Source organism: Balaenoptera ricei, chromosome 5, assembly GCF_028023285.1.
Source record: "Balaenoptera ricei isolate mBalRic1 chromosome 5, mBalRic1.hap2, whole genome shotgun sequence".
Classification (NCBI taxonomy): Eukaryota; Metazoa; Chordata; class Mammalia; order Artiodactyla; family Balaenopteridae; genus Balaenoptera; species Balaenoptera ricei.
The window spans coordinates 8,142,495-8,168,520 of NC_082643.1; the positions used below are offsets into that span (position 1 = coordinate 8,142,495).

Below are 26,026 nucleotides of genomic sequence, written 5' to 3' on the forward strand. Positions count from 1 at the left end.
AATGCAACAAAATTCCTGGCAATTCACAAGTTGCAGATGCTTTACATTTGGTATTTGGGATCTACCTGAATTTGAGTGTGTCTACACTATCATTTCCATTTACTTTATAGTTAAGTACAGTCATTTTCATTTGTAACAGCTACATATGACAGGCAAGGAAACACTTAAAACCACAAGTGATCTTGGAGCATGTGTGCAAAAGATGACACGAGACTGCTTTTGTCTTCTGAGCTCATTCCTCATTTCTGTGTCCGAAATATATCAGCCACCATATATAAAACTTTTAACAGAACCCAGATTTCACGAATTTGTGGCTTGCCTGAACTTATTTTTTTTAAATCCTGGATGTACTGCAGATGAAAATGATCTCTATTACTTTAGAAATTGCACTTTACAAAATAAAAAAGATGAACATTTTTCAGATTTATTTCAGAACATTCTAAATCCCAGGAACGTTTATTGATGTAAATCCACACAGATTAAGCAATTTAGAGATTTGGGGCAAACAGGCACCACTCTGCAGTACGTTTGGAAAAGAGAAAGCATCTCAGCACATGTTCTGCCACAAAGCATTTGGCAGTCTAAGTTAGCGCTTCAGATTTCCTTCTGAAAGGGACAAGAGACTTCCTGTCATTCCTCTGGGTTTCTGCATGTGACACGGAGGTGCACGATGCAAAATGTAAACAGATGTAAATGGTGAGGGAGGGAGCCAGGCCAGTGTGTGCTTCTACACACTCTCCACAACCTGCTCGGGGCGCGGTCCGCCTCTCCTAGGAGCCGGCGGCGGACGTTTCCACCCAAGTCACAGGACTCTTGACTGGTTTATTTCACCAATATTTACTTATGGAAATCAAGGGGCGTGGCCGGGGCGGGAGGAGGGGTCTGGGGCCGAGGGGCTCCGACCGCAAAACAGCACCAGTAACCTTATCTGCAGGGATCATTAACCTTTCTGGAAAACGCAGCTGGCTGTGCTCTGAGGTTTGTCCTCAGAATGTGAGGAGAGCCACACAGATACCGCAGAAACTGTTCAAAGGCTGTTGGGTTTACCTTGCGAGCTTTTGCTCCACCGTAGTGCGGCAGAAAAATGAGATTGCAACAATTCTTTTTTCTGTTCCTTGTTTTTATGATGAGTCTTCTACCTATCCACGGACAGAGACCAGGTAGGACTTGGACGGATTTGTACCGAGTGACTTGTTTTCGTGCCTGTTTGTGTGAATGGGCCTCTGAGCATGACTGTGTCTGTGGAAAATCGCGTAGGTGTGCTTGGGGGTGAGTGTGTAGGATTTCAGAAGTATGTTATCTATCCCGTTAGGTCTGTTATTTGGATATTTAAAAAATAGCTGGATTTTAGAATGATGATAAATATTTGACCATTATTTTTCTAAATTTGAAGAAAATTGATCCCAAAGCTATCATAGATATGGTGTCCTTATAAGTAAAAAGAGAGCTGTTATTTCTAGATATATAGTTAGATGTGTCACTTCAAAAAGTGCCATTTTAGTATTACTGTGCTTACAGAGCCAAAAAAAGTCAAAAATATGTATGGTCAAGATAAATAATATTAATTTACTTGACACATTTTTCAAGGATTGTATCAGTCGTGTTGTTCTTAACTAACAGGAATTTAGTAAACAAAGTTATTTTTTTAAAGTGCTTTTACTTCAAAACCAAATATCTAAGATTTCAAAGCGCTGGCAAGTAAAAAAGAAAAAAAAATTAGAAAGTTTTCTAAGGAAAAAGCCAACCCAAATTTAAATAGAAAGATGACACCATTTATATCTAAATATGTTAGATTATTCACTTGATAATATACTTCTCCATTTACAACAGAAAATGGTGCATAACTGGTTAAACATTCAGTCTCTGCCTTTTAGTTAGAAGTTTGATCACTGAGACTATTTCAAATGATGCTTCCTGGTCTGACCTTTTTACATAAATAAGAAAAAAGTTTCAAATTAGCAATTCAGAAAGCAGCTGATCCCTTCTTACTGTTTATAGCAATTGCTATTCAAATCGTTTCTCCTCTCAAAATACAGAGCAACTTGGACAATAGTCTTGTAAAATATTTGTGATTAATTCACTACGTAAACTAAGAAGTCTAGAAACATTTAGAAAGAAGTCATGTAGGAGAAGAATTTTACTATTAAATCCCACCATCAACAATGAACTGTTAGGAATACCTGTCCTGAATTTGCATCCCATTAATTTTTTATATCACAATCACATCTGAACAGATAGCAAATAATCGCAGTATAATTTGGATCGAAAGTATTCCCTCACAGTCTTCAGATTAAACAACAACTAATTTTCTGTAAATGCCCCTGATATTTTCCTTTTTTTTTTTTTTCCAGCTAATTTGGCAATGAGAAGAAAATTGCACAGGTACAACTGCCTTCAGAGAAGATGTATGCCTCTCCATTCACGAGTGCCCTTCCCCTGAGGTATTTCTGACCGAAAGAGTTTTACTACATTTAGGCCATGTTCCAGATTAGATATACCTACGAATGCTTAAATGGCTTTAGAGTGATGTCAGTTTAAGGAATGCATACTAATGGTTTGCATACTAACAGTGAAATGAAATGATGTTTGGGAATGGCTTTAGTCATTTAATGGGATGGAGGAGGAAAATGTAGGAAAATCTTGATAATTGTTGAATCTGAGTGATAGTTATATGGGGATTAATACTATTGGGTGTGTTTGAAATTTTTCATAATTAAAAAAATCAGGCACGAGGAGAATGTAATGAATTATAAAGGTATCTTTAAACACGTGTTTTGAAAATCTCTGAACAGCTCCCTATGCTCTCCAGAACAAGCACGTTTCCCATTAACACCACTCTATGCTTGAAAGCATTCGGACACGTTTGCCCACCACCACCAAATGGATGATGTATTAGCCTCAATACTTAGTAATTTATTTTTCCTGAAAATATTTCTTTTCATATATAAAATCAAACTTAATATTAATGACATGGCAGCTTTCCAGCTTCACTAACAGAATTGGTCTTGATGGTTGCATCTTTAAGGATAAATTCTGAATAGAATTTTGTTCCTGATTTTACACTACCCCCATCACCAGTAATACTGCTTGAATCAGTTAACATCAAACACCGCCCAAGTTTGTTACTTCACACTAAAAAATAAGAAACTTGACAATCCATTGTAATTATTTTAAGCCCTTGAATTCACATGAAATATATCTTCCTTTAAAAAAAAGTCATAGAAATATCCCTCAGCTGGTTAACATAACACAGGCGGTTGCTAAATTAGCCTATTCATCTGGCCTGTGGACTGGAGCATTTATGGCACTATGCATTCAGGGAAAAGAATGATTGCTGTGCCTGGTGTTTAATACATGCTTTTCAAACCAGTGAAGACCCTGTAGTAGGATATTAAATAAAGGAAGAGCAGTTCAGTAATAAGCATTTACCAAGAGGACTGAGACAGACACCCAAGTTCTCTACGCCTGCATCTGCAACAAATTACTCTTTGCTATCAAAATATGAAAAAGAAATTTGGTGGAGAAATCCAGAAAGATACAAGAGGAAGTTCTTGAGAAGCCAATTCATAGGGACTAAAACATGCTTTAAAAGTGTTTTATATGTTAAAAAATCCTTTGGTGTATGTCGGTGATGAATTTCAGTCTCTCATATAAATAACGGTAAAATCTGTGCTTAGGAGGAGTGGAGAAGTTCAAGATTTTTCCAGCGCTCCTCCACAGATAACAAAGAGGCATTTCACAGTAGCAAGGGAATTCCTGCATATGCAGGAAAGGATGCCTCACAAATGCACACAAAAGCCCTTAGTCAGCCACAGGTTATACTGGCTTTCTCCACAAACCACCTGCCATAAAAACTAGGGCTGTAAGTAAACAAGATGGAGTAGTGAAATTTGAATTGTCAAAGTTAAGGAAAATTTTGACCTGTAAACCAAATTTGTAAACCAAAGGGAAACGTAAGTCGAAGCCATATAAACTATTTAATAATAGCAATCCTTTACAAAAGTTGGGTAATCCTTTTAAAGAACGGCTCAGGTTACAGCATCCATTTTCTCAGTGTTTAGACTGGTCCTACATTCCAGCTACAGTTCTTTGACGAATGTGTAAAAGTCACATTTTGGAATCCAGCATTAGTATGAGAGCCATTGAAAGAAAAACGTTAATTTCCCCACAGGGAACTATATTTAATATCCAGTGATAAACCATATAGAAAAGAACATGAAAAAATATATATATATATGTATAACTGAATCACTTTGCTGTACAGCAGAAATTAAAACATTATAAATCAACTATACTTCAATAAAATTTTCTTAAACATTAAAAAAAAAAAGATAATTTCCCAAGATGTTGCTCAACCAGTGCTCTAAGTGCTATCTTCAAGTTTGATAGCATGATTCTCGCTGCCCTAAATACTTGCATATTTTTTATATGTCTTGCAACAAAGGTACTTTGACTACTAGATAAAGGCACTATAGACATAAGTAGTGGAACTCTGAGGCTGAATCTCTCTTCATTTGTCCCCCTCTGTTTTCTACATGCTTTAGATAAAATCACATGTCTTGACTTCATTCAGTTAGGGTCAAGGAAGACTGTAAAGGGATAGGTAAGGTAAACATTTGACTTTGAAGTTTTACAGATTAACCTTTTAGAGTGGTTTAGACTTTCAGCTCACTTGATGGGAAAGCCTGATTACCTTTACTCCGTCAATTTTTCCTTCTCACAGAGTCCTCCTCAAAGATCCTCAGTGAGATTTCCTAACTGTTGAGGTAATTAAATAGAAAATCTTGCCATATAAAATTTATTTTCTGATACTTTTTTTTCTCACAAATATTTTGGCATTACCTTCAGCCCTAAGTGAATTAGAGTGAAGGAAAGCAAAAGAAGGGTGTCTGGAAATCCGAGCTTATAGGTTGATGTGGAAATGAGGTAGGGACTCTAATGATGTCCCCTTCCAACTGTATCATCTCACTACAGCCCTGATTGTATCGATAAATATGTGCTCTAGGTAACGGCACACTCCGCTAACACATACTCTTTCTAGCTTTTTAATAATAGTTATGATACATGTTCATGGTATAACATTTTTTTCTAACAGTCTGGAAGAATGTAAAGTCACAAGTAAAAGCCTTCCACCCTCCTCTGTTGCCCATTTTCCCTTCCCAGAGGTAGTGGCTATGAAAATATTTTTGGTAAAGTTACCTTTTAAAATTGAGACCCTTGATGACCATTCAAATGTAAATGCTTCTAGTTCTCTGTTTTCTGCCTTTTTAAAAAACTTATTTGTAGAAGTATAGTTGATTTACAATATTGTGTTAGTTTTAGGTGTACAGCCAAGTGATTCAGTTATATATTTTTTCAGATTTTTTTCCACTGTAGGTTATTACAAGCTATTGAATGTAGCTCCTTGTGCTACACAGTAGGTCCTTGGTGCTTATCTATGTTATGTATATAGTAGTTGCATCTGTTAATCCCCATACTCCTCACTTGTCCCTTTGGTAACCATAAGCTTGTCTTCTATGCCTGTGAGTCTGTTTTGTATATAGATTCAGTTGTATTATTTCATTCCACTCCTACGCTGGGTCTTTGTGTGCTTTCTCCACACCCAGACAACCAGCCTCTATACTGTCTGCCTTATTCCTACGCCCTTGAAGTCATGATCCCCCCACCCCTGACCAAATCTCGGCTCTGCCTCCAAACTTGATGCAACTGTCCTATTGTCCTGGCCCTTCTCACTCTATTCTGCCTCTTTGTCTTATCGAAAGCCAACTCTGCCTTCAGCACAGAATCTCCACTTTAGTGGAGCACTTCACCTCCAACTTTAGTGGCGCTCTCTGCAAATAACTCTTCTTACTTTTAAGCACCTCTGATTCCCATTCAGTAATATTTCAAGCCTTTAATGACCTCCAGTTTCCTTAAACGTTTTAACCTCCTTATCCAACTCACAGCCAGAGATGATTCCTCTTCCCAGCGAAAATGGAGGTAATCAAGCTTCAAAACCAGACCCTGCCCTCAAACCACAAACATCTACATCTGCAGCGTCTTCTGTTTTCCCCTCCTAGTCTTTCATTAGGAGATTCCTTTCTTGGTTATCGTTAATCTCTCCACACCTCAGGAACCTCGATCCAACAATTACTCCCTTTCTTCCCTAGCATATTCAGTATGTCAAAACTGATCCATTTCATCTTTAAAAAAAAAGAAAAAGAAAGAAGGTGCACCCTTGGCCCCATAGTGCTCTCTAGTGAGCAGCTCAGGTTCTTCTCTGCACAGCCAAATGTCTTGAAAAGTGGCTACTTCCTTTCCTCCCATGTATTTTCAATGCACTGTTCCCATTGCCTTCTGGGAAAGGTCCCTAGTGACTTCCTTCTTCTCAAATCCAGTGAACACATCAGCTGTCTCCGTGGGTCAAGTTGTAGAATGAATTTTCCTTGGTTTCAAAGATACCCTGCCCCCTTCTGACCATCTCTGGAATAAACCACTATTCCTTTCAGGACCTGAACAGGGTGTCCACCTGCCTACCCGGAATCACGTCAGCTGCCCCGCAGATACTTGAAGCCCATGGCCACAGTGCACGTGCAGATCTCCACCGTGGCTTCCGCACGGCTATTCCTGTGGCTCAGCTCTCTGTTCCGATACCAGGCATGTCATCAGGCAGGACTTCCCTGATGATCCTTTATGTAAAATAGCAGTACCAAAATAAAGTCTTAAAACAATTCTTCACCCTGCCCGAGATATTTCCATGTTCCTTTTCCTGGATGGTTTTTCTCCATAATACTTGATGCCATGTGACAGAACATATATTTACTCTGTTGTTTGTTTAGCATCTTCCTCTCTTCATTAGCATGTAAGTTTCATGAGAACAGGAACTTTGCTTTGGTCATCAGCTATTCAGAAATATCTGATGAGTGACTGAATGAATAGCTAAAAGTAAATTCTTTAATTCCTTCCCCTCAAATATTTCTCCTGTGTTCTCAAAGTTACTGTGTATTAGGCACTGTGCTGTGAAACATAACGTGGTACTGTCCCAACCTAAACTTCTGAGCAGAGTGCCCTAGTGTCCAGTTCTGTTTGGTTGCTCAGCCTGTCATTTCTACCTGACAACCTGCTTCCTCCTTTTCGTCTCTTTACTACTATTTCAGTGCCTGTTATAGCTCTCCAACATGACTGCCACACCTTAACTGATCACTCCAGCCTCCAGGTCTCTTCTGGAAAGTCCATTTTTTGTTTTATCATCTGATCTTTTTAAACTGTAAAGCCAATCATGTCACACCTTGATTAAAATCCTTAACTGTCTCTGTAGCCTTCAAGACAGTGAGAACTCCCATAATTTAACAAATGACACATCACAAAGGGTACCTCCCTGCGGCATCACCTCTTCTCCCCTGCCCTTTCTCAGACTGGATAAGAGTTAAGACGGGACTGCCTAGGTTCTAGCTCTGGCCACACAGCTCACCCACTGGTGATCTCTGGTAGGTCCCTTGTCTCTTCTAAGCCTCCTTTCACTTCCAGACCTGTAAAATGGAGCTGGTAATGGTATGTACCTTATCGTAACTGTACCTAGCACATAGTAAGTGCTAAACAGATAGCAGCTAGAATTATTAACATGGCTTTAAAGTCAGTCCATTCTTCACCTCTTGCCCTTCCTCAAGCTACACTTCTGCCTACTTACTCTTTTCCTCACTATCAAGTCCTTCAAGACACCTTCCCTGGTTTTGATACCCCTACAAATTTTGTTAGATGCCCACTTTTTGCTCTCAGCGCCGTTTGCATACTTCTGTCAAAATACTCGACTCACCGCCCTGTAATAACGTGTGACCGGACTGGACTCCTCCCTACCGCCCCCCGCACGCTAGAAATTCTCGGAAGGCAGAGTGTGCGTGCTCCGACTTTGTTCAATTAACATTTGTCAAGTGGAGCACAGAGTACAGAATAGCGAGCCTTACTGCTACAGCTGACCACAGATACGCTGAAACAGAGAAGTTTATTACAGTCCTGGAGGACGCACCCGGCACGCCTCAAGGGGCCACATGGGGAGGCCAAGGCAGAGCGCAGACGGAGAGAGGGGACCTGGGGGACACACGTGCCTTTAGCGGGGTCTGTGGTGGAGTCCTTTGGATTCCTGGGCAAGGGCCTGATAAGTCGATTCAGACCAAAAGAGCATGGTTTTGGTAAGCCCCAGGGGGTCTCATCGAAGGGGCACGTAAGGTAAGCGGGCCCTGGGAGACAGGGAGACTGTTGATCACGAGGGCTGCTGGGGAAGTCACGTCAGGAGCTTCCATTTGCTTGTGACCCTGCACTGCTCTCCAGGGCTTGTGCTTCGTTTGTGGGAGGCGCTGGCGTCAGTTTAAAGCCGCACACAAAGTGCATTCCTGGCAGCAGCGCCATGGGGCGGCTTAGCTGGACTCTCATCATTGGGCTGTATGTGTTTATCTTCCTACCTTCAGCCGAAAAATGTGCCTGCAATACAGCAGACACTCCAAAACTTTTACTCAAAGAAATGAAATGAAACTTTTATCGCTATTTATTGTCTTAGCATTTAAGAGGTACTACCATCAGGCCCCAACACACATTTTCAGCTTTATTTCCTGGTATTAACTGCCAGACTGAACTCTTGCTCCCTCATCTCACCAAGTGCAAACCCTGCCTCTCCCCCAGGGTTCTCTTCCAACTCCATTTCCTATATGAGGCCCACCCTGATCCAAAGAGCGTAAAATACTTTCCCACTCTCAACAATCACTGCATTTTTATCAGTAGGCTTTTAAAGTCATTTATCATATTCTACTTTATTTCATCAAATTTTACCAGTACTGGAATGTGAGCTCCTTGAAGAGAAGACTTGGCCCCTAAAGTTTAGACTATAAACCTTTATAGTGCGTGAATAGCGGAGAGCAGCTTGAAGTACAGGGGATTCTGGCATGGACTGTAGTATCTGTAGGACGTCTTGCTCAAGACTAAATAAAATATAGAAAATTACTGTTTTCTCAATTAATCATAGTCTAGTGTCCAAAGACCACGTCAGGGAAAATCCTTAACGTTCCTAATTTACCGATGAAATAAAACTTTTTTATAAAGACCCTGATGCCTTTCTGATAATATATACAATATAACATACTGAATATTTAAATATACAGCTATGTTTTACATACATATTATTATAATAAATGTACAGTCCCCTATGCAAAATATGCATATGATGGACTAAAGCCAAATTGCAGAGTGTTCTTCACTTTGGAAACTGATTTCTCATTACAAAGTGTGTAATAATTCTTTTTGCAGATATTTAGTTAAGGTAGCTGTTGTCTAACATGTTTAGGAATCTAAAATTTCTTTGTAGCATAAAGTTTTTGTTTGTTCTCAATTATGTATTCAATTAGTGACCTAGTGATATCAGGTAAACTTTATTATTGCATAACAGTAATGTATTCGAAAAATATATTATCCTTAGACAATAACAAGAGAATATTTTTTAAGTGACTTGAGAAAGACAAAATCACTTATTATCTTCTTCAATACATTCCACTTTTGGATGTATTTTTTTTTAATAGTGATGTGTGATATTCAATGCCACAATTCTCTCCACACTACCAATAATATCAAAATGTTAGATGAATTCTAAACTTTCCTGATCTTAACAAAATTATTAGCAATTTTCACCAGAAACATTCAAAATCTTGTCAGTGTATCTATAATTCCTCAGAATATTGCCAATTTATAATTAAAATCCTTGATAGTTTCCCTGTTACCACTCGGAATATTTATAAATAAAATAATAATGCAAACCACACGTCTTCTGCTTTGCTTTGCTAAAATTCTATTAGAGAAGAAAAATAGGCAGAATAGACAGGCTTTCCCAAGGCCTCCTTCACTGGTCTTAGCCCTGCACACCTGTGGTCATGTCTAGAGCTTGGGTCAGCCACTGCCACTATTCTAACCCCATCAGGCCTTCCAGAGCATTGACCCTTGACTGGTCCCTTTCTCCGCTAAGATTGTATAATTCATTAGTTCCGTAATTGCTGCCAGTATCACAGGTTTTCCTGCTGCTCTGTCTTATTGTTCTGGAAGAATCCTGAAGTCTTCAAACAGGCATGTTATTGCTGCTGGAGAATACGTAAGAAGTCACACTGGAAATGCTTCAGATTCTTCATCGAATCCCAAACTGTACAGCAAACCTACATTTCTGTGGTCAACTTGCTGCCTGGCGCTCCACAATAACTGTTTCTTTTTCTATTCACCTCAAATTTTAGGCCCTTATCTTAAGGCAGATGGCCTTGCCTCATATCACAGAGAAAAGAGAAGTCATCACACGGTATACCCCTCAGCCTCCAAGTATAAAACAAGACTCCCATCTAATCCACCTCCTACTCTGCCCACCCCGACCCTCCTCTTCCTCTGGGTTTCATGGAAGGTACGACTGTTGCTCCATCTGTGTGTGGATCCCTTCCCTTGCCACCTTCTCAGGAATCTCAAACTGCCACTTTCACACGGTCTTCATTCTCTTTGCCCTCTGGATCGCCATGTCAACACTGAGGTGTAAACGCTGGTGAGACTACACAGTAAAACAACACTGGCACACGTTCCTTAGTCAGGGCTCTCAGGTGAGTCTTCTGTACTCCTCGTCTCCAATTCATGATTTCCCATTCACATTTCAACCTACTCTAATCTTACACCTTCTTTAAAATAACGTCAATCATCTTCATTTGCTTAGCTTTCCCTCTGATTTCTCAGCAGAATTTAGCAACTGACTACACTCAATCTGCAAAAATCCCTTCCCTTAAATTCCAGGATACCATACTTACACTTTTCTGCTAAATTCTCAGCTGACTCTGGCTCCTAGGCAGGTGTTATCTTACCTGGAAAGACTTGCATGGCGGAGTTTCTCTACTCTCCCCTGCTCCATTTCAGCCATTCCTTTGTCCTCAATTACCTCTTCACGCGGAGTGGTAATACTCTGCAGGAAAAAAGGAAGATCATCTCAATGAGAACAAGCAAAGCCTATTTATTCAGAGCTTGCTATGGCAAGGGAGTAAGCCACCATGACTATTTGGCTATTAAGAATAATTCTGTTCTGAACATTCGTGTACAAGTTTTTGTTTGAACATATGTTTTCAGTTCTCTTGGGTGTATACCCAAGAGTGAAATTGCTGGATTATACGGTTACTCTATGTTTAACTTATTGAGGAACTGCCAAACTATTTTCTACAGTGGTTACAGCAATTTACATTCCTAACAACAATATGTAAGTGTTCCAATTTCTCTACATTCTCACCAGTACCTGTTATTATAGCCGTGCTAGTGCGTGTGAAGTGGTATCTCGTCATTTTGATTTACATTTCCCTAATGACTAACAATGTACAGCACCTTTTCATGTATCCATTGGCCATTTGTCTATCTTCTATGGAGAAACAGCTACCCAAATCCTTTGCCCATGTTTTTCAATTGACTTACTTGTCTTTTTATTGTCAAGTTGTAAAAATGCTTTAGATACTTTGAATACATGGCCCTCATCAGATATATGATTTGCAAATTAGTTTCTTCCATTCTATTGATTGTCCTTTCACTTTCTTGGTGTTGCCCTTTGAGAACAAAAGTTTTTAGTTTTGTTAGAGTCCAGTTTGTCTATCTTTTCTTTGGTTGCTTGTGCTTTATATGTTAAAACACCATTGACTAATCCAAGGTCATGTATATTTACATTTTATTTTCTTCGAAAAGTTTTATAGTTTTGTATCTTACACTTACGTCTATGATCCGTTTTGAGTTAAATTTTGTGTATGGTGTGAGGAAGGAGTCCAACTTCTTTTGCATATGGATATCCAATTGTTCTAGCACAATTTGTTGAAATTACTATTCTTTCCTCCATTGAATTACCTTGGCACTACTGTCAAAAATCTGTTGACCACTAGTGTAAGGGTTTATTTCTGGACTCTCAGTTCTATTTCATTGATGTAATGTCAATCCTTGAACTAATCCTATAATAGTTCTATTGATTATTGCATTATTTTAGCAAGTTTTTTAATCAGGATGTGTGAGTTCTCCAATTTTGTAGTTCTTCAAGATCGTTTTGGTTATTCTGGTTCCTTGAATTTCCATATGAATTTTAATATCAGCTTGTCAGTTTCTGCAAAGAGCCAGCTGTGATTTGGATAGCATTATGTTTAATCTGTAGATCAATGTGGGAAGTATTGCCATCTTCACAATTATGTTTTTCTATACATGAACGTGGACCCTTGAGCAACATGGGTTTGCATTGTGTAGGTCCACTTATGTGGATTTTTTTCACTAAGTAAGTGCCACAGTCCTACACAATCCATGGTTGATTGAATCTGTGGATGTAGAACTGCAGATACAGAGGGCCAACTGTAAGGTTATACGCAGATTTTCAACTGTGTGAAGGGTCAGTCCCCCTAATCGCCACGTTGTTCAAGGGTCAACTGTAATCAGATCTAACTTAGTTTATCTCAACATTTTATAATTTTTTAGAATACAATTTTTATACCTCTTTTGTTTAGCTTACTCCTGATATTTTATTCTTTTGGTGCTATTGTAAATGGAATTTTCTTAATTTATATTTTTGAATTATTCATTGCTAATATATAGAACTGTAATTGAGTTTTGCTTATCGACCTTATATCCTATAACCTTAATGAAATTATTAATTCTCATAGATTTTAGTTGGTTCCTTAGGATTTGCTATGTATGAGCTCATGTCATCTGCAAATAGATGTAGTTTTACTTCTTCATTTCTAATCTGGATGCCTTTTATTTCTTTTCCTTGTCTAATTGCCCTAACTAGTCTGGTGCAATGTTGAATAGAAGTGGTGAGAACAGACATCCTTGCCTTATTCCTGATCTAAGATGGAAAGCATTCAGTCTTTCACCATTAAGTATGATGTTAGCTGTGGAACTCTGTAGACGTCCTTTATCAGGTTGAAGAAGATCCCTTCTGTTCCTAGTTTGTCGAATATTTTTATCATGAAACAAGAGTGTTGAGTTGTGTCAACTGTTTTCTCTTTATCTATTACTATTGTGCATTTTCATCCTTTATTCTATTGAAATCATATATTACAGTAAATGATTTTTGGATGTTAAACCAATCTTGCGTTCCTGGGTTAAATCCCACTAGGTATGATTTTTATATATTGCTGGATTCAGTGTGCTAGTATTTCAATATATTTTTGTATCAATACATTCACATTGGTCTGTAGTAGTTTTCTTTTCTTGTGATGTCCTTTTCTGGTTTTGGTATCAGGGTAACACTGATCTCACAGAATGAGTTGGGAAGTGTTTCTACCTCTTCTATATTCTGGAAATGTTTGTAAAGGATTAATACTAATTATTTAAATGTGTGGTAGAATTCACCAGTAGAGCCATTTGCCTAGGGCTTTTCTTTGTCAAAGATTTTAAATTGCTAATTCAATGTTTTTATTTGTTAAAGGTATATTCAGATTTCACTGTTTCTTCTTGAGTCACTTTTGCTAGTTTGTGTTGTTCCAGGAATTTGTTCATTTCATCTAAGTTATCTAACTTTCTGGCATACGATACAGAATATTTATAATTTGTTCTTTATTTCTATAAGGTCTGTGGTGATGTTTTCTCTTTCATTCCCAAGTTTAGCAATTTGAGTCTTTTCCTTTTTATTCGTGGTCAGTCTAGATAAGGTTAGTCAATGTTGTTGACCTTTTCATAGGACCAAATTTTGGTTTTGTTCATTTTCTCTACACTTTTCCCATTCTCTATTTCATTCATTTCTGTTCTACTCCTTACTATTTTCTTCCTTCTGTTTGCTTTAGGTTTCATTTGCTCTTTTTTTCCTAGTGTTTTAAGGTGGAATGTTAGCCTATTGATTGACATATTTCTTCTCTTTTATTTATTTTTATTGATCTTCTTTTTTAATATGGATGTTTAGTTATAAATTTTCAGCTAAGCACAACTTTAGCTGCATCCCATACGTTTTCATATTCATCTCAAAGTATTTTCTTATTTCCCTTGTGATTTCTTCTTTGATCTAATGGTTGTTTAGAAGTGTGTTGTTAATTTCCAATTATTTGTGAATTTCCCAGATTTATTTGCTATTGATTCCTAATTTCATCCTGATGTTAAATCATCTATTTCTCATTTCAATTGTGTCAGTTTTTGCTTCATGTACTTTGGGACTCTGTTTTTAGGTGTATATATCGTCATAATTATTTTATCTTTCTCAGTTGACCCTTTTATCATTACAAAATATCTTGTAATAATAATTTTTGTCTTAGAGTTTATTTTATCTGACATTAGTATATCCACTTCAGTTCTCTTATGGTTGCTGTTTGCATATTATCTTTTTCTATCCTTTTACTTTCAATCTGTTTTGTGACATTGAATAAAAAGTGTGTCTCTTGTAGACCATATAGTTGGATCATTTTTCTTTTACTGTCTGATAATATCTACCTTTTGAATGGTTTGTTTAGTAGATTCACATTTAGTATAATTATTGATATGGCTGGGCATATACTTGATATTTTACTTTTTGTTTTCTATGTCTCACGTATTTTTTTCCCTCTGTTCCTCCATTCCTCCTTTACTTTTTTTTTTTTTTTGCATTAAGTGAATATTTTCTAGTGTAATATTTTAATTCTTTTAACTTTTTTTCACTACATTATTTTCTTAGTGGTTGCTCTAGGACTTAAACAATACATATCTAAACTTATCTGAATCTAATTCAGATTATACTACTTTAAGTCCAGTAAGATGTAGAAATACATATATAGTGCTATTGTCTCTTCCCTTTTAATTCTATTATAGTTATACATATTGCATACACACACACACACACACACACATATATAACACATCCAACTTTGTTGTAATTTTCACTTTATACAATTTTAGGTCCTTTAAAGCTGAGGGAATAAAGGAAAGGAAGTATATATTTATAGAGTTGTTATATCAACCTTCTTATTTATCATTTCTGGTTCTTGTCATTAGTAGATTTTTCTGATATGTTAGTCTGTCAGGCTGTTTTAACAAAGTACCATAGACTGGGTGGTTTATAAACAACAGAGATTTATTTCTCACAGTTCTTGAGGCTGGGAAGTCCAAGAACAAGGCACCAGCAGACTCAGTGTCTAGTGTGAGCCTATTCTTGGTTCATAGATGGTCATCTTCTTATGTGTCTTCACATGGTGGTAGGGAGTTCTCTGGTTTCTACATTAAAAGGGCACTAATCCCAATCATGAGGGCTCCACCCTCATGACCTAAACACCTCCCAAAAGCCACACCTCCAAATACCATCCACTGGGGTTAGGTTCCAACATATGAGTTTTGGGGGAAAACAAACATTCATCCTATAGCACCTGAATAAATGTTTCTCTGTTTGCGCTATTTCCTTAAGACAATTTCTGTAAACTTTAAATACTTTGAAAAAAAAAATTTCACCAGCTATAGTTGATTCACAGGTTAGAAGGACCACAGAGTTCCTTATACCACCACTTTAAGTACTCTGCAAATTATGCATATTTTAAACATTGGTACTTAGTGGCAAATTGCTCTCTAGAAAAGCTTCACCACTTTGCATTTCCAGTAACAAGTCATGAGAATGTGTATTCCCCATACTCTTGCCAACACTGAGTATTATCAATACTTCTTATTTTTGCCTAGCTCATAAGCAAAAAAACTCATCTCTTTTTTATGTTCAAAATTTAGACAGTCTGAGTTGAGAGATGATTCCTAGAAGAGGCATACCTGCATATTCTTACTGCTAAATTATAGTTGACACTCCAACAGGACTATCAGGAAAGTGAAGGAGAAAGAAGCTTCTAGAAATGAAGCAAGAGACTGTTTTCATGTCTTTGGGAAGTGGTCAAAACAAACTGTCTAGGACAAGCCCCAGGAATCCCCTGGATGCACAGCCAGCCATGCTCGTATCCAGTCCTACAAACCAACTGGCTGGTACAAGCCCTGGGATACATAGGCCACACAGCCAGCATCACCATGACCTGGCCCTGTCCACCAGTGGACTGGCAGCCACCACGTGAAGCAGAGCCTGACAGCCAACTGAGCAGGGGGTCAGCCCCACCTACCAACATGCCCAAAGGACTCAGCCCTGCCACAACTGAAGAACTCACACAACCAATATAGGGGACACCCCTAGAGCATATAACCGATGACCAGAGAGGAGTGTGCTGCTGGGCCCCATAGGATGTCTTCTACATAAGGCCACTTATCCCAAGATTGGGAAATTAACTGACCTACCTAAGACCTAGAAATAAATACAGAGAATCAGGCAAAATGAGGCAACAAAGGAATCTGTTCCAAACAAAGGAACAAGATAAAAATCCAGAAGTAGAACTAAGTGCAGTAGAGATTAAAAAATCTAACCAATCAAGAGTTCAAAGCAATGATGATGAAGTTGCTCAACATTCTTGGGAGAAAATAAACACAGTGAGAAGTTTAACAAAGAGCTGGAAAATATAAAGAAGAACCAAAGAGAGCTGAAATATACAATAACTGAAGTGAAAAAAAATACACAAGAAGGAATCAAGAGTAGAGGAGATGATACAGAGGAACGTACCAAGGAACAGGAAGAGAGAGTAGTGAATATCACCCAAGCTGAAAAGAAAAAAAAAACTTAAAAAAAAATTTTTTATTGGAGTATAGTTGCTTTACAATGTTGTGTTAGTTTCTATTGTACAGCAAAGTGAATCAGCTATATGTATACATATATCCCCACTTTTTTGGATTTCCTTCCCATTTAGGTCACCACAGCACTGAGTAGAGTTCCCTGTGCTATACAGTAGGTTCTCATTAGTTATCTATTTTATACACAGTAGTGTATATATGTCAATCCCAATCTCCCAATTCATCCCACCTTCCCCTTCCCCCTTGGTATCCATACGTTTGATCTCTATGTCTGTGTCTCTATTTCTGCTTTGTAAATAAGATCATCTATACCATTTTTCTAGATTCCACATATATACATTAACATATGTTATTTGTTTTTCTCTTTCTGACTTACTTCACTCTGTATGACAGTCTCTGGGTCCATCCACATCTCTACAAATGACTCAGTTTCATTCCTTTTTATGGCTGAATAATATTCCATTGTATATATGTACCACATCTTCTTTATCCTTTCCTCTGTTGATGGACATTTAGGTTGCTTCCATGTCCTGGCTATTGTAAATAGTGCTGCAATGAACATTGTGGTGCATGAATTATGGTTTTTGAATAATGGTTTTCTCTGGGTTTATGTCCAGTAGTGAGATTGCTGGATCATATGGTAGTTCTATTTTTAGTTGTTTTTTTTTTTTTTTTTAGCACAGTTTTCCATTAGCTTTTTTTTTTTTTTTAAATACTTTATTTATTTATTTATTTATTTATTTATGGCTGTGTTGGGTCTCTTAGTTTTCGTGTGAGGGCTTTCTCTAGTTGCGGCAAGTGGGGGCCACTCTTCATCGCGGTGCGGAGGCCGCTCTTCATCGCGGTGCGCGGGCCTTTCACTATCGCGGCCCCTCCCGTTGCGGGGCACAGGCTCCAGACGCGCAGGCTCAGTAGTTGTGGCTCACAGGCCCAGTTGCTCCGTGGCATGTGGGATCTTCCCAGACCAGGGCTCGAACCCGTGTCCCCTGCATTGGCAGGCAGATTCTCAACCACTGCGCCACCAGGGAAGCCCCTATTTTTAGTTTTTTAAGGAACCTCCATACTGTTCTCCATAGTGGCTGTATCAGTTTACATTCCCACCAGCAGTGCCAGAGGGTTCCCTTTTCTCCACACCCTCTCCAGCATTTATTGTTTGTAGAGTTTTTGATGATGGCCATTCTGACTGGTGTGAGGTGATACCTCATTTTTAATGAAGACAGTTTAAGAGACGTCTGAGACAACATCAAACATACTAACATTCACATGGTAGGGGTCCTAGAAAGAGAAGAGAGAAAGGGGCAGAGAACTTATTTGAAAAATAATAGCTGAAAACTTCCCTAACCTGGGAGAGAAAACAGACTTCCAAATCCAGGAATCACAGAAAGTCCCAAACAAGGTGAACCCAAAGAAGTCCACACCAAGACACACTGCAAATAAAATGGGAAAAATTAAAGATAAAGAGATGACCTTAAAAGCAGCAAGATAAAATAAGCTAATTACATACAAGGGAACCCCCTAAGTCTATGAGCTGACTTTGCAGCAGAAATTTTGCTGGCCAAAAGAGAGTGGCATGATATGCTGAAAGTGATGAAAGGGAAAACCTACAGCCAAGAATATGCTATCATTCAGATTTGAAGGAGAGATAAAAAGTTTTATAGAAAAGCAAAAGCTAAGAATTCCTGACTACTAAACTGGCTTTGTAAGAATGTTAAAGGGACTTCTCTAAGTGGAAAAGACCACAGCTAGAAATATGCAAATTACAAAGGGAAAAGTCTCATTGGTAAAGGCAAACATGCAGTAAAGGTAAGTAGATCAACCACTTAAAAAGCTAGTGGTAGGGTTAAATAAAAGACAAAGGTAGTAAGATCATCTATACCCATAAGTAGTTAAGGGATACACAAAGCAAAAAGATGTAAAATGTGAGGTCAAAAATGTTGCGGGAGTGGGGAGTAAAAGTGCAGATTTGTTAGAATGTGTTGGAACTTAAGGGATCATCAACTTAAAAAAAAATCACATTTACAAATAGATTGTTATATATGAACCTCAGAGTAACCACAAACCAAAAATCTAAAGTATATACACACACAAAAAAGGGAAAGGGGTCCAAAGATTTGATTGACTAAAGATATGTCAATAAAATCACAAGAAAAGAGAGCAAAAGAAGAAAAAAGGACCAAAAGAGAACCTCAAAACAACCAGAAAACAATTAACAAAATGGCAATAAGTGCATATCAGTAAATAACTTCAATGTAAATTGACTAAATTCTCCAAGAAAAAGAGTGGATGAGTAGATTAAAAAAATAATAAGACCAATATATATGCTGCCTACAAGAGAGTCACATCAGATCTAAAAACACAGACTGAAAGTGAAAGGATAGAAAAAGGTATTCCTTGCAAATGGAAACAAAAAGAAAGCTGGGGTAGCAATACTTATATCAGACAAAATAGACTTTAAAACAAAAACTGTAAAAAGTAACAAAGAAGGACATTACATAATGAAAGTGATCAATCCAACAAATGATATAAAGATTGTAAATATATATATCCACCTAAATACATAAAGCAAATATTAATAAACATGAAGGGAGAAATTGACAGTAACACAGTAATATTAGGGGATTTTAAAATCCTCTGGCCTTACAGGACACATTAGACCAGATGGACTTAAATATATTTACAAACTATATAAACTTTATATATATGTGTGTGTGTGTGTGTGTGTGCGTGTGTGTATTCCAGCCAAAGGCAGCAGGATACATATTCTTTTTAACTGAACATGGTATATTCTCCAGGATAGATAGATCACATATTAAGTCCCAAAACAAATGCCAATAATTTAAGAAGACCGAAATCATCAAGTAATTTTTCCAGCCACAATGGTATGAATATAGAAATCAACTACAAGAAAAAAACTGCAAGAAACCACAAACACATGTAGGCTAAACAATATGTTACTAAACAACCAATAGGTCACTATAGAAATAAAAGAGGAAATCAAAAAATACCTTGCAACAGAGAAAAATGGAAACACAATGATCCAAAATTCATGGAACACAGCAAAAAGCCGTTCAAAGAGGGAAGTTTATAGTGAGACAAGCCTACCTCAGGAACCAAGAAAAATCTGAAGTAAACTATCTAACCTTACACCTAAAGGAATTAGAAAAAAGAAAAACAAAACCTGAAGTTAGTTGAAGGAAAGAAATAATAAAGATTGGGGCTGAAATAAATGAAATAATAACAAAAAAATTAAAAATAAAAAAGATCAATGAAACTAAGAAATGATTCATTGAAAAGATAAAGAAAATTGATAAGCCTTTAGCCATACTCATCAAGAAAAAAAAGGGCCCAAATAAGTAAAATTAGAAATGAAAAAGGAGAACTTGCAACTAACACCACAGGAATACAAAGAATCATAAGAGATTACTATGAACAATTATACTCCAATAAAATGGACAACCTGGAAGAAATGGATAAATACCTAGAAATGTACAATCTCCCAAGACTATATCAGAAAAAAATAGAAAATATGAACAGACTTATTACCAGTAATAAAATTTATCAGTAATCAAAAAACTCCCAACAAACAAAAGTCTAGGACCAGAGTGCTTCACAGGTGAATTCTACCAAACAGTTAAAGAAGAGTTAGCACCTTTCTCCTTAAAGTAATGTAAAAAACTGAAGAAGGAGGAACACCCAAACTCATTCTATGAAGCCAGGATCACCCTGATACCAAAAGCAGAAAAAGACAACACAAAATAAGGTAATTACAGACCAATATCACTGATGAATATAGATGCAAAAATTCTCAACATAGTATTAGCAAACCGAATTCAACAATCTATTAAAAGGATCATTCACCATGGTCAAGTGGGATTTATCACAGGGATGGTTCCATATCCACAAATCAGTCAATATGATAGAACCACATTAACATATTGAATAAAAGTCATATGATCTTTTCAATAGCTTTTGACATCATGCAACATCTATTTTTGATAAAAAGTCTCAAAAAAGTGGGGAAACCATACCTAAACATAATAAAGGTCATATAAGACAAAACTAGAGCCAATATCATCCTCAACAGTGAAAAGCTGAAAGTATTTCCTCTAAGATCAGGGACAAGACAAGGTTGCCCACTCTTGCTACTAGAAGTCCTAGCTACAGCACTCAGACAAGAAAAAGATATAAAAGGATTCTAAATTGGAAAGGAAGAAATAAACTGTCACTGCTTGCAGATGACATGATACTATACATAGAATCCTAAGGATATCATTTAAAAAAACTACTAGAACTCATCAGTGAATTAAGTAAAGTAGCAGTATACAAAATTAATACACAGAAATCTGTTGCATTTCTATGCATTAACAATGGGCTAGCAGAAAGAGGAATTAAGAAAACAATCCCATTTACAATTCCATCAAGAAGACTAAAATACCTAGAAGTAAATCTAACCAAGGAGATAAAAGACCTATACTCAGAATACTTTAAGACACTGATGAAAGAAATTAAAGACGACACAAACGAATGGAAAAATATACCATGCTCATGAAATGGAAGAATTGATATTGTTAAAGTGACCATATTACCAAAGGCAATCTACAGATTCAATGCAATCCCCATCAAAATACCAATGGCATTTTTCTCACAAATAATTTTAAAAGTTGTATGGAAACATGAAAAACAAACAATCTTGAGAAAGAATAACAAAGTTTGAGGTATCATGGTCCCTGATTTCAAACTATACTACAAAGATACAGTAATTAAAATAGTATAGTACTGGCACAAAAACAGACACAGACCAATGGAACAGAATAGCGAGGCCAGAAGTAAACTCATGCACTTACGGTCAATTAATCTACAAAAAAGAAGGCAAGATTATACAATGGGGGAAAGGCAGCCCCTTCAACAAATGGTGTTAGGAGAACTGGACAACTACATGCAAAAGAATCAAACTGGACTACTTTCTGACACCATATAAAAAATAAATTCAAATGCATTAAAAACTTAAGTGTAAGACCTGAAACCATAAAACTTCTAGAAGAATACATAGGCAGTATGTTCTCTGACATCAGTCTTAGCAATATGTTTTCGGATCTGCCTCCTCATGCAAGTGCAACAAAAGCAAAAATAAACAAATGGGACTACATCAAACTAAAAAGCTTTTGCACAGTGTAGGAAACTACCAACAAAACAAAAAGGTAGCCTAGTCATGGGAGATATTTTCAAAGGATAATCCAATCAGGGGTAATATCCAAAATATACAGAGAACTCATACAACTCAACATCAAAAAAAAACAACAACCTGATTAAAAAATAGGCAGAGGACCTGAATAGACATTTTGCTAAAGACATACATATGGCCAACATACATATGAAAAGATGCTCAACAATTTCTAATTATTAGGGAAATGCAAATCCAAACCACAACAAAATATCACCTCACACCTCTCAGAATTGCTATTATCAAAATAAATTACCAGTGCTTTCAAGGATGTGGGGAAAAGGGCACCCTTAGGAATTGTTGGTGAGATTGTAAATTGGTGCAGTCACTACGGAAAATAATATGGAGGTTCCTCAAAAAATGAAAAATATAACTACAATACAATCCAGCTATTCCACTTTTGGATATTTTTCCAAAGGAAATAAAAACACTAATTTGAAAAGATAAATGCACCCCTATATTCATTGCAGCATTATTTACTATAGCCAAGATATGGAAGCAAAATAAGTGTCCACTGATCAATGAATTAGTAAAGAAGATTGTATAAACAATGGAATACTACTCAGCCATAAAAAAGAATGAAATCTTGTCATTTGCGACAACACAGATGGACCAGAGGGTATTTACCCTAAGTGAAATAAGTCATATAGAGAAAGGTAAATATCAAGTGATTTCACTTACATATGGTATCTGGAAAACAAACGGAAGCAGACTCATCAATAAGGGAACAAACTTGTGGTTGCCAGAGGGCATGGGGATCAGGGGTTGAGTGAAATGGTGAGGTATATTAAGAGGTTCTGACTTCCAGTTACAAAATAAATGAGTCATATGCATGAAATGTGCAGCATGGGAAATAATATAGTCTATAATATTGTAATGATTTTGTCTGGTGACAGATGGTAACCAGACTTGTGGTGATAATTTGTATTGTATAAAAATATCAAATCACTATGTTGTACACCTAAAACTAATATATTTTAAGTCATTTATACTTTTTTAAAAAGATGAATAAGTTTTTGAGATTTACATGGTGATTATAATTAATAACACTATATTATATACTTGAAATTTGCCAGAAGAGTAGATCTTAAATGTTCTCACAGCAAAAATGAAATGGTAATTAAGTGACATGATGGAGATGTTAAAGCTATGGTGGTAATCATATTGCAATGTACAATTGTATCAAATCATCACTTTTTACACTTTAAACTTATACAATGTTGTTATATGTCAATTATCTCTATTAAAGCTGGAAGTAAATTTAAAAAAATTTATACTGCCTAGGGAAACCCTGGCACCAGTAATTCTCTTCCTGTAAAAGATCCATTATCCTCTTAAGTGAAAATTAGTTATATTTTCCCCTACCATATATTTAAAATGTATTGCTAAGTACTAATTATTAAATAGTCTTGTAGTATTAAGATTCCTCAGAACAATTTTTAAAAATTGAAGTATAGTTAATGGACAATATTACACAAGTAACAGGTATGCAATATAGTGATTCACAATTTTGAAAGTTTATACTCCATTTATAGTTATAAAATATTGGTTATTTTCCCTGTGTTGTACAATATATCATTGTAGTTTATTTTATATATAATAGTGTGTACTTCTTAATCCCCTACCCCTATCTTGCCCCTCCCCATTTCCCTGTCCCTAAAGGTAATCACTAGTTTGTACTCTATATCTGTGAGTCTGTTTCTTTTTTGTTATATTCACTAGTTTGTTGTATTTTTTAGATTCCACATATAAGTGATATCATACAGTATTTGTCTTTCTCTGGGACCATTCTGTTTGTTAAATAAAATACCCCGAAGTAAGATTTTGGTTCTGATATCTTTCTTTGACCTGCTCCAAATAACTTTCTTAGCTGGTATAAATATCAGGAATCAATATCCATAATATTAAAAAAAAAATAGTTGAGACTACCAATGTGGGTCACTGAGCAAATAAAGATTATTAGATGAAAAATAATTTAATGTAAAACCTCTTTAATAGGATAAATTCAGACTTTTAAACAAATACAGTGCTGTATTTATATTGAAAGGTAAGAAAATATGAAGTTGCTTTCAGCACTGACAAACCGTGGTAACTTTTCATAATTCATTGGCTATAAAAAGAAATTAAGCATGAGTAAATTGGTCTGCTGGATAGCATTTCTTATTGTTTCTTTCTCCTTTGCTTCCAAATCTAGGTCTTCTCTATCTAACTTCTCCAGGTCTACCAGAAGAGGAGTGAAGGAAAAGATACCCACCCACGTAATAGTGTGATTGCTTAGAAGTTTCTGTATGAAAAGGAATTGTTTGAAAGCAATGGGATGGTTTATTAGTTTCACACGATTCTCTTCTTCCTGGTTTCTCTTTAGAGAGAAAATAAATTCAAAAGCAATTCCACTCTGAAGTATAATTATTTGCTTGCATAACAAAATTCTCTTATCTTTTTCTGCACATTATTCTTCTTACCTGGTTTAAGAAGAAAAACTCTTTAATGTCTTAGAATTCTCTAACAGTAAAAAGTGTAGGAGTTTAAAATTGTCCTTTCATATTCTTATAATTTTCCGAAGGTATTAAAATTACTTTTTATATGTTTGAGTGATTGTTAAAAAAAATCCTAAATCTGAAATCAGTTGCATTGGCTATTTGGCTTTGCAGAATAGGGAGAAAATTATTGGTTCATTGATTGTTTATATAGAGAGACAAAGAAAGAAACTATTAACTGCTACCAATGTTATATAATAGGCTTTAATGTTTATGAAGGTATTTTTTACTTTGAATAATATCCATTTATAGTTGTAAAATAAAGTCTGAAATACTAATTGTAGTTCAGTTTATATTACAGCTGAAATGTTTATTTCTGAACCTATTTTTCAACATGTCGTCATAAGAAGCCAATGTCTGATTTCTTTTGAAGTTCTGTTTTATGCCCTTTATTCATCTGTATAGACAGCTTCTTAGAAAGGCCAACTTAAAATTGAAATTTAAAAGACACTTATGCCAATAAAGTCTCAAGCAGAGCGCTGTCTCCACTACACGAGTGCTCATCAGTCTGCTAGGCTTTATTTTGGTGTGGTGGTGAGACATGTAAGTAAAAACTCAGAGGGAATTTAAGGATATGATTACCAAAGAAGGACACTATCCTAAGTCTGAACTGTATTGATAATTAGTTGTTCTCAAGTTGTTAAATATGCTCCTAATTTGTATTTATTCAAAGACTGTTAGCTCACTGCCATAAAGTTTTAATTATTTTACTGTAAGTTAAAGCTAGATATGAAATTTACATATTCATATCTTGACTAGAAATTTTACTTTGTAAACATTCTCGAGTGGGAGAAGCCATAAACCTTTAATCCCTATTTTGCCAAAATAAAAAACTGAGATTTATATATAAAGAATTTGAAATATAAATTCTGATACATGCAAGTTTGTCTCCCTTTCATAGCTTGTTAACAGTGTTTTGGGGGGATGGGAGGTGCTTACAAAAGTACTGTAATTAAATTTACACACAAACAAAAGATGTTTTATGAAATATGTCATTTCATTATTTAAATTGGATATTTGGGGGGAACTCTAAATGGTTTTCTAAATGAATTATAATTCCTTTGCACAAGTGCATTTAAGTAGAAACATAGCTATTAACAATTATATTTGTAGAAAACATATATGTACTTGTTTATATAATTTGTACAAAAAAAGAAAAGATCCATACAGCTCAGATACATCTCATGGAATACAACCTACACTTTTGCAAGATCAGAGTCTCACATTCACAGAAAAAGTTTAAAACCAGCCGTAATTAAATGGTTATAGATTTCTGCTCATACAACTTCAGTAACTGTTCAATAAAACACTCAGTGATTTGAGTGTCTAGTTGTCCTTACTTGTGTAAGTTCAGAGTATTGAGCACAGCATGGTAGAAATGTTCCTGTACTTGTCTCTTTTTCTATTGTTCCTTTTCATTGGGGCATTTAAGACTGATCATACCCTGTCAATGCAGATCTTTTACCTAATTCAAGATTACCAGAGGAAAGGCAAAGATTCTCTCAAAATTTATTTAAAAACTCAATAACCAGTGGCATGTATGTTGAAAGTGACACACCAGAATAAGTCCATGGCAGTGTAGGCATATTTTATTCACTGGCAAGGTGAAGGGGGAGACCAGAGGAGTGTCAAATATGTGTACTTGAAAATTTACCTT

General features: G+C 36.3%; 1 protein-coding gene across 2 annotated transcripts; it reads left to right on the forward strand.

The window, feature by feature from the left end:
• The first annotated feature begins 896 nt into the window (after positions 1 to 896).
• On the forward strand, positions 897 to 25,223 carry APELA (apelin receptor early endogenous ligand). 2 transcript variants are annotated; one of them, XM_059922377.1, is made up of 3 exons: positions 897 to 1,160; positions 2,352 to 2,441; positions 24,027 to 25,223. In XM_059922377.1, the coding sequence occupies exons 1-2, from the start codon at positions 1,085 to 1,087 to the stop codon at positions 2,438 to 2,440; spliced, it is 165 nt and encodes a 54-aa protein (XP_059778360.1). In that variant the 5' UTR covers positions 897 to 1,084; the 3' UTR covers position 2,441; positions 24,027 to 25,223. The 2 variants fall into 2 exon arrangements, with proteins under 2 accessions (XP_059778360.1, XP_059778361.1); XM_059922378.1 differs by lacking the exon at positions 24,027 to 25,223 and adding an exon at positions 6,489 to 6,717.
• Positions 25,224 to 26,026: the final 803 nt, after the last annotated feature.

Coding starts and splice junctions, on each gene's coding strand:
- APELA (XM_059922377.1), top strand. CDS start 1,085: ATGAGATTGCAACAATTCTTTTTTCTGTTCCTTGTTTTTATGATGAGT. Junction 1,161..2,351: donor TATCCACGGACAGAGACCAG/GTAGGACTTGGA, acceptor TTTTTTTTCCAG/CTAATTTGGCAATGAGAAGA.